Raw genomic sequence first — 11,779 nt, forward strand, 5'->3', positions numbered from 1 at the left:
TCAGTAAGGAGAGTCTGAGGCCCCAGAGACAGGGGTGTGGGAATTCAAGTTCCAGTGTCCTGATGGAAGCAGGTAGGGGATAGATGAGTCAGCTATTTAAAGGATACTTTGGACCCTGCTCTGTGTATATGTGTTTAGGAGGTGGGTGAGTGGAGAAGTCACAGAAAGCACCTGGGCCCTTCTGGGCCCTTGTATCCCCCACCCCATCCTTCTCTCGGCATCTTGCCCTCACACCCTTCCCTCTGCTGTCACATCTGGGGGTGGGTAGCAAATGACCTGAAGAGGGGCTAAGGACTCCGATCAGCTGTTTCCCAGGCTGGCCCTGCCATATCACAGAGAGAGCAAGGGAACCCTGCAAGTACAGGCTGGGTGTAGGCGGTCCTAGAGTCCAAATGACAGCAAAACAGGGGCCAGTTAACAGCAAATGGAGGTCTGGCTTGCCCACTGGGTCCCTATCACTCCAGCATTGGCCTGAGAAAACTGAGATGGGCCTGGCATGTGTAAAGTGATATGGCTGGTGGGGGCAGAGCAGATGAGGTTATTTTGGGAGGTAACAGGGGAAGGGACCATATGAAATCCAGGCCAAGGAAGAGCTGCCTGGGAGAGGAGGCAACTGAGGGTTGAAGCTGACCCTTTACAGGAGAGGATGGCCATAGGGTCCCCAGAGAAGCAGGCGTTGAGTGATACAGAACTTCCCAGTTGCTCAGTTTAAAGCAAAAGAAAGAGATCTCTGGCCCTGGTCCCTACTGGGCCCCTCCCTCAGAACTCCCTGTCCCTCCTCCCCTCCACCCTCAGTCCTCTTCCCCCGAGAATGTCCAGCCCTGCCCCTCCCCAGCACCTCTCCTCTACCTACCCAGTGGCCCTCCCCAGCCCCTGCCATAGTGCCACAGCTCCTATGAATATTCTATCTCCTTTACTCTCTAGCATTGATTGACACCTTGGTCCTACACCCAACTAGTAAGTTCTTCACATAGTTTAACTTCCATTCCTTCAGTTACAGTAGATCATTTTGTTATTCTGTCCGTGTGACATCAGAAACCCAGGCCATCTGTAAACAAGCCACTCCACCAAAGGAGTTTCCCTCTTCATTCCCCAGCATCCTCTTCTTGCAGGCCTTTCACCTGCTTTCCCATCCCATAATTTAGCAAGCAGAAAAAGAAATCTATTTCACAAGCATTATTGGCTTGCCATCCCTATTACGCCTTCTGCTGAGTCCCAGATGGTTCTCTCTCTCTCTCTCTCTCTCTCTCCCCCTCCCTCCCTCCCCCCCCCCCCACCAGCCCTCCGACCACCGCCAGCACTTCAAGAAGAGGCTCTGTCCTCAGGAGTCCCTCTAAGGTCTTCAGATCCCCTCCCTGCAGCCCGGAGAACACAGGACTGGTGCCCATACCTCACACCTCCCCTCCAAATTTCTGTCTCCGCTCTAATGTGTTCTTCTCAAGAGAAAGTCCTTCTCCCTGTCTAGCCTTAATCCTTCCTGCTGCATGCTTAAATCCCCTTTCCTTCTTTTCTCTATGAGACAACTCCCTTTAATGTTATAAACGAAATCTTCCTTTTGCTTTTGCTGCCACCCTTCTCGCAGTGTCCTTCCACCTTCCTAGCCCCTAAAACCTGCCCAGGCTTGGAGTTCTCGGTAGCCGCTCCTCCACACCCCTCCCTGCCCAGAACTCCGAGGACACCTGCACGCCCGCCGCGCTGTCCACCGCGACTGGCACCGGCCACACCCCGCTCTCCCGCCCGCGGGGCGGGGACCCCCGCAGCCCGCCGCGCAGCCACGACGGGGTTAAGGCTCGGGGCTGGGGGAGGGAGGGGGGCCTAAGGGGCGGGTGCGGAGCCAATAGGCGGCCGCAGAGTCCCGGGGGCCGCGAGCTAGGAGCGCGGAGCCGGGAGCCCGGAGCCGAGCGCGCCGGGCTGGGGCCGGAGTCGGAGGGGAGCGGAGCGGAGAGGCAGCGCGGCCGCCCCAGCCCCGAGTCCCGTCGCCTTCCCTCCCGCCGCAGCGCGGGCCAGCGGCCGCCGCCCAGCTATGGAGCCGGACAACAGCCCCCGGAAGATCCAGTTCACGGTCCCGCTGCTGGAGCCGCACCTTGACCCGGAGGCGGCAGAGCAGGTGCGGAGCAGGGCGGGGCGGCGGTGACTTGCCCTGCCAAGGACGAGGGATCCCTGGACTGCAGGATCCGAGATCTCTGCTTGGTCCTCCCCTAGCCGTGCGCCACTGAAGGCGGAGGCGCCCGGTTTGGGGGTCTCCTATTCCCTCCCCCACCGTCGGAGCCACATGTCCTTATCTGTGCTTCTTCGAGACAGAAGGACGAGCGCCTCCACTCGAAGCTTGTCCCCGCGAGAGTCGCTCCCTGCCTCCCCAGCCTTGCGCGAGGGGGCTGCCTAAGGACACGACCCCTCCCACCTTGGCCACTCCCGCATCCTCCACCCAGGCATCCCCGCCAGAGTTTCTGAGCTCCGTGGGGGAGCTGAAGGGTACTCGCGGCAGCGCGGGAGGGGTGAGCGGAGAGGGCAGGAAATGGAGGGAGCCTGGTGCAGTAGCAGTGGAGAGAAGAGAAATAGCCCTGCCGGGCCTCTCCTAACTAGGGGCGACCCTGCTGGATCCCAGAGAGTGAGAGCAAGCAGGGGCTGGGGAACACTGAGAGGGCTGGAGCTCTGGGAGGGGAGGTGGTCCAGTCTGCAGGCTGAGGCTCCCCTTTCTGCAAGTCTGGACACGTGGGTCCTTTTTCCCAACTACTGCCTTTTGGAGCAGGGAGTGGGGGTGGCATAAAGAGGATGGCACTGGGAAGGCAGGGGATTTTGAGGAGCTGGGGTTCAAGTTGAGCGATAGGCAGGGGAGAAGCACTGTGCTGGCCTTGGCTCAAGGGGTGGGAGTCCAGGGCCGGGGCCCAGCCTCCTGGCCTGGACTATTTTTAGCTCAGAGCAGCCTGGCAGAGGCGGCAGCAGCGTGTGAGAGTGTGTGAGCAAGTGTGTCTCAGGGAGCGTGAGCGTGAGTGGAGACGGTGACCACCTCGGTCACTACTACAGCCTGTTTGCCAAATATCTGTTCGTTTGCTCGGTTTTCCATCTCCTTTGTGTTCTCTGTCCATTTGCCTAGATAGCCCTTTTTCTCGAGAATGCCCATTCCCACAAGGTCAGTTCTCTACTTCCCCCAGCTGGCTGCCAGGGCTCTGCTGGGCCTCCCCACCTGAGAAAACACCGCGGCCTCCCAAGATGGGCTGAGACAACGTTCTTTCTGTTGATCCAGCTGTTTGGTAGAGTAAGGTCTAGATGGGAAGAGAAAGGGAAGGTGCACACTCCGTCCCTGTAACTTCAGCCTCCCAGGGGTTAGGTACCTGCCTCTCCATCCTCTCCTCGGCCTGTGACAGTCACATCTCCAGACCTCTGAGGTGGGACAGTAGAGAGATTGTGATGAGACTTCAAAGCTCCTGAGGGTGAGGAGGGTGGAGAGCCAGCAGCATGGGGAATGTCCCCTGCAGTCTGCAGAAAGGCAGCTGTGCCTGCAGGCAGGGGACTGGCAAAGGGAACCTCAGACCCAGGAAAAAGGGCCCAGGAGTGTGGACTGTGGGGGTTAGGGATGAGGTTTCAGGCAGAACTGCTTTCCATTGGCACGAACAGGTATCACTACCTGACACCTGCATCTGTTTGGTGTTAGAGGAGGCGGGTATAAGTGTATGTTGAGGGGGTAGGCCAGCTGGTTCGGGGAGGCTGGGAGACGGGAGAGGCGTGAGGCAGTGCTAAGGAGCCACAGGGACCAAGAGAGCTGGGACTTGAGCCTGCTTTTCTCTAATCTTCAGAAATCTGTCTACCAAGCCTGAAATTTTACCTGCAGTCTAACCTCAGCCCCTCCTGCTGTGTTACCCAAGTGTGCAGGCAAAAAGCTCCAGGTTTGGCAGGAGCTCCTAACCCAGACGGACATGGGAAGGCAAAAACAGGTCAGAAGATCTGATCTGGGAAGCACAGAGTGTCAGGGGATAGGGAGGCGGGTCACAACTACCAGGTCCTTGGCATGATTCGTTTGGAAATGAATCAGAGACAAAGGCACCAGGTGTCCTTGAAAGCTAGGATTTGGGATAAGTACAAGAAAGAAAAGAGAGCATCTACTAATTTCCTACTAGTTCAGGTGCCTGGGAAGTGCTTCGGGAAGTCTTACTTTGTTCCCTCGCAATTCTCAAGGACACTGAGTGCTTAGAAATTTTGTCCAAGGTGGGGAAATTGGCTAAGGAAGGGACCTGTGCAAGATCACAGAGCCCTACTGTCCTTTCAAAGGCCCTTTCTGTCACACTTGGAGTCTCCTTCTCAGGCTCCCAACTCCCACTAATCTGTACCCCACCCTCTCTCTGTCTCCTCCACAGCCAGCCCCCTCCCCCAGGGCAGGAAAGAAATAGGAGTTCCCTCCTAGGAGAAGGATGGCCCACACCCACCCACATGAAGCACACATGCCTGCCTGCTGGCACCCAGTGCAGTTGCACCAGGAATAGCCAGAGACAGGCTCAGCTAATGTTTGTGCAGTGCGTGCGTGTACGTGTATACATATACACAGGACTGTTAGTGCCAGGGACCTTGATATGTCACCAAAAACAAATGCCACTGGATTCTGCAGAGAAAACAGTGCCCTACCTCAACATACCCCCATTCTAGGCAACCCATTTCTTCTTTGGGGAGAGTCCTCCTCTCAGACTGACACTGCCTCTCTTGCTATGGCCGGTACCCATTTTCTGGGCATAGAGAAGGGCAGGCATCCTACCACCCTCACCCCCAATGGTTATGATACTAAATAATGGATATGCAAAGATAGGAATTTGATCATTCAGCATTCTCACCCTACTCCTCTCAGCCCAGGATAATTTTAACCCCTTTCCCAGTCCCATTAGCCTTCCCTCCCTTCTGCTGCCCTGGAGGGAGCTGCTGAGACTCCAACCCCACCTTTCCCCTTACTCTCAAGCTCCTAAACCCCCCAAATAAAGGGCAAAAACTACATGTCCCAAGAGTCCTTAGACCGACTTCAACAACAATCAACTTTATTGGCAGCATGACAAAAGAATGGCAACAGGAAAAGGGCTCAGAAGCCCAGCAAGTAGCTCTCATATGTTAATTTAGCAGGAGACCCAGAGCCCAGGATAAGATTTTTTGGCTTAGCTTTAGGCCCTGACCAGGCTCCAGCTCATTTATATTTACCATGACAAGGATTTCCACAGACTGTATTTCCTGATCAGTCAGAAAGGCAATGTGTCCAAACATAGGAAAGACATTAGAGAGTGAGGAGTAGAGGCCCAGGGAATGAACACTCGGACCTACAATTTCTGTGCTGTCTTCCCAGGCTTGGGGGTGGGGTGGGTGGATGGGGGGCGGGGCAGTCTGCAGGTGCTTGCCCACAAGGGGTTAATGTCTGTTTGAGGGGTGGGCTGGGAGACTGAGGGAAGAGCCTTATGCCCTCTCAGGTTATTTCTGACCATTGATCCAGGATGGACGGAAGGACAGCGGGCCAGAGATCGATATGCTAGAGCAGATACAGCTGCTGAGATGGAGATCTGGGGCCAGGACTGAAGGAGATGCAGAGACAGAAAGGGGGCAGGGGATGCAGAAAGTGGGGGAGGGCTTTTGGGTCCCCAGCAGAGAGGGATGGGCCCAAGAAAGTTCACCCTGAGATAGTGGGTTCAGTGTCACATGACATGTTTTGAAGTGTAACTGACTGACCTGGATTATGTTGCTGAGTGGTATTGGGTGGGGCTTTGATGCTTCCGCATGTACTTGACCTCTTCCCTCAGATTCGGAGGCGTCGCCCCACCCCTGCCACCCTCGTGCTGACCAGTGACCAGTCATCCCCAGGTAACCTTTGGGATGGCTCGCTGAAGGGGGTGGGGGCTGCTGGAGACAGCTGGGTCTGGTGAGAGAAGGTGGGCATGGTAGAAGAAGGGCAGATCTAAGAAGTCAGCGATCTCCTCAACCCTGGAAGCAGAAAAGTGGTGGCTGGATTAACAGGAGGATTTCCTTCGCTCTGGGAAGATGAGCAATGCAGAGAAGGGGAGGGAGACCACCTGGTTCCTAAGCCTCCCAGGAATTGGGGTGGTCAAGTGAGTGCTGGTTGCTTCGCAACAGCCTTCCAGGTTTCTCCCGCAACTGAGACACTGCTGCCCCCACCCCCAGAGGCAGTGACAGCTGTGGGGGGAGGGACCGCCTCCACCAGCTATCTTCACAGCCCCTAGAGGGGGAAGGGAAGGTTAGAAAAAGCTCAGGGAGCAGCTGGCATTCTGGTCACCAGTGTCCCCATCAAGGTCTGGGGTGGAACAAGGTCTCAGAGAATGTCATGGGGAGCTTGACGGGAGAGTGGAAGCGAGGTGGTCATGCTAATAAACTACACGGGAGTTCAGGATGCCTGCAACTCCAGCTTTCCTCCAACTATTGAAAATGACTGTACCTTCCTGGCCCCTACACAGGATAAATTTGCTCTTCTTTTTCCAATATTTCCTCCTTGCAGGGTTCAGTTCAGGACCTGGAATGAGGGAATGGATGGAAGGAGAAAGAGATATGCATACTTCAGGGGGAAGCAAAGTGCAAAGGGATCACAAATCCTGCAACCTCCAGGTCTGAGGCAAGATGTAGACACAGATAAGCCTGTAGAGTCAAGGACAGAATTAGATGCAGGCAAAGCCAGCCAGCGGAACAGGAGGAAGCTGGAGGGAGTAGGTCTAGGGAGCCACCAGGGCTAACTTCCTAAGGGCAGATGTGAGGGACAGGTCAGGAAGGAGCCGATTTCAGAGGCTCCTCCCCTTGGAAGTCTGCTCTGTGGGGACCCCCTGGGTCTCCCATCCTCATCACTTTCTCCTCTCCTTGTTCCCCTCAGAGATAGATGAAGACCGGATCCCCAACCCACTACTCAAGGTGAGCTGGCCCCTCCCACTCAGCCCAGCCCAGGAAATCCACAGACTTATTAGAGGATTATTGATCAGAACCCTCCATCTGTAGAACCTTAGACTCCCTCTTCCCTGCACGCCCAAACGTGCATGAGTGGACATACACACGTATTTTTCGCAACATAACCCATACACAGTCTCCTTGCTCACCATTGTAGGGGGGTTAGAGAAGCAGTAATTTTCTTCCCCCACTTTCCAAAGTCCATGCCCACCCCCATTTGCAATCCAAAAGCATGGCAAGGCAGAGGAGGCAGGTGCAAGGGCTGGCACCCACCTGTGTTCTGTCCTTCACAGTCCACTTTGGCCATGTCTCCACGGCAACGGAAGAAGGTGACGAGGACCACTCCTACAATGAAAGGTTTGGAAGATCCTTCCCATCTCTTTCTTCCCTTCTGTGCCTGAGGTTGAGCATTTGACCTAATGACCCTTTTGGAAGGAATCCTTGGGAAGTATTAAGTCTGTCTCTATTATAATGGGGTTGTTGCTGGACAAACTGGAGCTGGATTCCAGCTCTGCCTCCGACTAGCTGGGTGGCGTTGGGGAACCTGCTTAACCTACTGAGCCCCAAATACTACCTCACTATGGCAGTTAAGTTAAAGAAAATATATGAACTCCCCCACTATTTGAGAAAGTACTCAAATATTTTCTCAATTACCGTTGACATTCAATACTATTTTATATTGGTTTCCAGTGTACAGCATAGTGGTTAAACATTTATATAATTTACAGAGTGATCCCCTGATAAGTCCAGTATACACCTGGTACCATACATAGTTATCACAATATTATTGGTTATATTCCCTATGCTGTGCTTGACATCCTTGTGAGAATTTTGTAACTACCAATCTGTGCCTTTTGATTTCTTCACCTTTCTCACCCATCCCCTCAAACCCCCTCCTATCTGGCAACCATCAATTTGTCTTCTGTATCTGTAAGTCTGTTTCTATTTTGTTTATTTGTTTATTTTGTTCTTTAGATTCCTCATATAAGTGAAAGCATATGGTATTTTTCTTTGTATGACTTATTTTACTTAGCGTAATACCCTTTAGGACCATCCACATTGTCACAAATGGAAGATTTCATTCTTTTTTATGGCCAAGTAATATTCCATTGTGTATTTGTACCACATCTTCTTTATCTGGTCATCTATTGCTGGACACATAAGTTACTTCCATATCTTGGCTATTGTAAATAACACTGCAATGAACAAAAGGGCACATATATCTTTTCAAATTAGTGTCTTGGGTTTCTTCAGATAGATACCCAGAAGTGAAATCGCCAGGTCATAAGCCAGTTTCATTTTTAATTTTTTGAGGACCCTCCATACTGTTTTCCACAGTGGCTGCACCAGTCTGCATTCCCACCAAGTGCACAAGGGTTCCCTTTTAGCCACATCCTTACCAACACTCACTATTCATTTATTGATGCTAGCCATTCTGACAGGTGTGAGATGATATCTCATTGTGGTTTTAATTTGCATTTCTCTGATGATTAGTGACATTGAGCATCTTTTCATGTGTCTGTTGGCCATCTGCATGACCTCTTTGAAGAAGTGTTTATTCAGGACCTCTGCCCATTTTTTAATTGGATTGTTTGGTGGGGGAGGGGGGTGTGTTTAGTTGTATGAGCTCTTTATAAATTTTGGATATTAACCCTTTATTGGATGTATTACTGACGAACATCTTCCTCCATCCAGTAGGTTGTCTTTTTGTTTTGTTGATGGTTTCCTTTGCTGTGCAAAACCTTTTTAGTTTGATGTAGTCCCATGTGTTTATTTTTTTTCTTTTGTTACTCTTGCCCAAGGAGATATATCAGAGAAAAATATCACTAAGAGCAATGTCAGAGAGTTTACTGCCTATGTTGTCTTCTAGTGTTATGGTACATTTAAGTCTGTAACCCATTTTGAATTTATTCTTGTATATAGTTTAAGAGGATGATCTAATTTCATTTCATTTTGCATGTGCCTGTCCAGTTTTCCCAACACCATTTGTTAAATAGACTGTCTTTATCCCACTGTATGTTCTTGCCTCCTTTGTCATATATTAATTGATCATATAAATGTGGGTTTATTTCTGGGCTATTTTGTTCCATTTGTCTATGTGTCTGCTTTTATGCCAGCATCATGCTGTTATGATTTCAAATATTTCTTGACTCTAACTTGAGTCTTTTCTCCTCCCCTCAAGGGAGACCAAGTATCCTAGCAAGTTAGGATGATCTTTTGTTCTTAAAGGCTCCTTACACCTTTTTTTTTAACCTCTGAACGAAATATGTTCTATTGTCCAGCTTCAGTCCCTCCTAATTGCCTAGCAAATGTCCCTCCTTTTTCAAGTCACATAGGATGGGAAAGTCAAACCACACTGGCAGTGTGTGATGGCCATTTGGCGGGGCTGTTGAAGTTGAAGGTCCACAGAGGAAGCCCTGAGCAATCCTGCCCACTGTCCCCTCCCTTTCTCTGTGACTCCAGAGCTCCAGATGATGGTTGAACATCACCTGGGGCAACAGCAGCAGGGAGACGAGCCTGAGGGAGCCACTGAGAGCACAGGGACCCAGGAGACCTGCCCACCTGGGGTCACAGAAGCGGAATCAAGGCTGGGCGCCTCCAAGAAAGTACAAAGTATGTTCAGGCTGGGGAGGGACCAGCCCAGGAGAAGGCCAGCCTTATTATTGTGCGAGGGGGGGAGGTCTAGTAGTAGCCACAAACTCTTCAAAATACAGATATATCTGCCTGTATTGCATATATTTGCATCTCTTCACCTTTCCTTACTAAATGACCCCAACCCCTCCCACCTGGACTTCAGGGCTCCCTGTCGTGGCCGTATGGGGGCAGCCCCTCATAATGGGGACAGCCCTCACAGGCTAGAATCCCCACGCTGTCCCCTTCCCACCCCAGAGGCCTTGGGCAACTTACTGAACCTCACTCTATAAAATGGTAATGATGGTGCCTATTTCACTGGGTTGTTTGTGAAAATTAAATGAGACTGCCCAGTAGCTGACACAGACAAAGTGTGCAATAAATGCAAACTGCTGGGGGTGCTGTTAATACATGTCCATAGTCACTTATCCCAATTATTCCAGAAGTCAGAATTTCTGCAATTTTATGAAGATGATACAGTACGTATCCTGTGTATTACATAATGCCCCCAGCAGAGCACCCTGTAATCAAACACATTAATATTTCTACAGTGAAATGAATTGTCCCACTGAGTGGGATAAATAAATAGCTTCACATCAGTTCAGGTTAGATTTAGCCATACATTGAGATGGTACCCAAACTTTAAAACTTTGTTTGAGGGTTTTTTTCAATTTATGATTGCAGATAAATTTTAAATAAATAAAACAGTGATCCTAGAGTAAGAATTGTGGTCAGAGAAAACCCTGTTGGTCTTGCCCGCTTGCTCCAGCTTGGTCTTGGCTCCTCTCTGGTCACTGGAGTATGGGATGGGGTGAGCAGAAGCACTGCCCCTCTCTACAAGCCCTCATGAATACCACCTCTCCCTCCCACCCACCATTTTCCCTCCTTAGAGCCTGCAGAATCCACCCCAAAGACTCAGGAGAGGGACAGTGAGAAACCCAGCACAGAGGACCCTTCAACCCATATACCACCATTGGATTCCCAGGGAGCCAACTCGGTAAGCCACCAGGGCCAGACTGTGGGTCTTGCAGGAGAGAAGGCCGTGTGGGAAAAGGCGAGGGCTGAGATACAGAGTCAGGGAAAGGAGGACAAAGTACCAGCTTTAGTTGCTGAAGGGTTATTCTCTATGGGAAGAAGATGGAAAAAAAGAGAAGCTGCAGCAGAAGGGATCGATGTTAGCCTCTGTGTGAGGACTTCTGGCTCCTAGAATAGGTGGTGGAAATAGACCATGGGTTTTCTGATAAAGGGCATTTGTAACCCACAGGAAGATCCCCACCTGTCCGGGTTAGGTGAGCAGTGGTCCTGCCTGGAGTGGAGGCATTGATAAAATTACCTTGGGAGCTTTGATTTTAGTCCTTCCTCCCCTGTGCAGACTAGACAAGGGGCAAGAACTGGTGTCAGACAACAGAAGTAAGATGCTTGACTAACAGGATAGTTGGGCAGGCCAGCAGGGGAGGGGACGACAAGCCCTCTCGCCACTCACTCAGCCTCTCCTCCTGCCTCCTTTCCCCACAACAGGTCTGAGAGTGAAGGGGATATCCTGGATACACGACTGCAGTTGGGAGTGTGTGGACACTGGATTTGTTTCTTATTTCTCCACTTTTGGGGGGAAAATCTCTTGTTTTTAAAAAGTGATAAATTTGGTGTTAGGTCCTTGGCATTTTCCTTCTTTCCCGACTTGGAGAATCACTTCTCCCTCCCCTCTTGTCCTGCCCTCTCTACAGCCCTCTACCCTTCTGCCCAGCTGCCTCTGGAAGGGAGAAAATAGGAAAGCTGCGCAGAAGACTTGAGAAGAGGGTTCTTTTCCATCCCTGCCCTTACTTACTGCAGGAAGGGAGATGGGAGTCAGAGAGTTGGAAGGACTAACTTCCAGGGTGCCAAGAAGAAATAATGGCCCCAGATTCTCTTTTCCTGTTGAAAAAAATGTATCACCACCTGGCAGGGCTGCCCTGCAGCTGTGAAACCTAAGAGCTCTAAGGTCGGTCCACCTGTGACTTTGCTGTGGGCACCATCTGCTGGACAAAAGGGGGAACTGCACCCTGGCACGGCCCATGGGAAAGGTGGTGGTGTGTTTGGGGGATGCTTCCTTGTCTGCCCTCCAAGCTCCAGTGATTCCCAAACTTCAGGATGTGTTCTCTCCTCCACCTCTGAGGAGACCACCACCCCTATTCCAACCCATTAGCAAAGATGTATTGAGATCACAATGGCTATTAACTAAGAGGCCCTTGCTGGGAAC

The 11,779-nt window shown here is 51.4% G+C and overlaps 1 protein-coding gene across 2 annotated transcripts; it reads left to right on the forward strand.

Annotated features, from left to right (window-relative positions):
* Positions 1 to 1,863: 1,863 nt before the first annotated feature.
* On the forward strand, positions 1,864 to 11,185 carry PPP1R1A (protein phosphatase 1 regulatory inhibitor subunit 1A). 2 transcript variants are annotated; one of them, XM_054590733.1, is made up of 7 exons: positions 1,864 to 2,107; positions 5,766 to 5,826; positions 6,842 to 6,879; positions 7,206 to 7,269; positions 9,376 to 9,525; positions 10,434 to 10,540; positions 11,062 to 11,185. In XM_054590733.1, the coding sequence occupies exons 1-7, from the start codon at positions 2,024 to 2,026 to the stop codon at positions 11,065 to 11,067; spliced, it is 510 nt and encodes a 169-aa protein (XP_054446708.1). In that variant the 5' UTR covers positions 1,864 to 2,023; the 3' UTR covers positions 11,068 to 11,185. The 2 variants fall into 2 exon arrangements, with proteins under 2 accessions (XP_054446708.1, XP_054446709.1); XM_054590734.1 differs by lacking the exon at positions 9,376 to 9,525.
* The last annotated feature ends 594 nt before the right edge of the window (positions 11,186 to 11,779 follow it).

This window comes from Pteronotus mesoamericanus, unplaced genomic scaffold (genome assembly GCF_021234165.1).
Source record: "Pteronotus mesoamericanus isolate MK-2021 breed Mesoamerican mustached bat unplaced genomic scaffold, CSHL_Meso_final scaffold_21, whole genome shotgun sequence".
Lineage (NCBI taxonomy): Eukaryota > Metazoa > Chordata > Mammalia > Chiroptera > Mormoopidae > Pteronotus > Pteronotus mesoamericanus.

Bases quoted from the DNA above. Each gene is read 5' to 3' on its own strand.
- PPP1R1A (XM_054590733.1), top strand. From the start codon at position 2,024: ATGGAGCCGGACAACAGCCCCCGGAAGATCCAGTTCACGGTCCCGCTG. The intron at 5,827-6,841 runs GTAACCTTTGGG...TGTTCCCCTCAG, and splicing joins CAGTGACCAGTCATCCCCAG to AGATAGATGAAGACCGGATC. The intron at 6,880-7,205 runs GTGAGCTGGCCC...TGTCCTTCACAG, and splicing joins TCCCCAACCCACTACTCAAG to TCCACTTTGGCCATGTCTCC.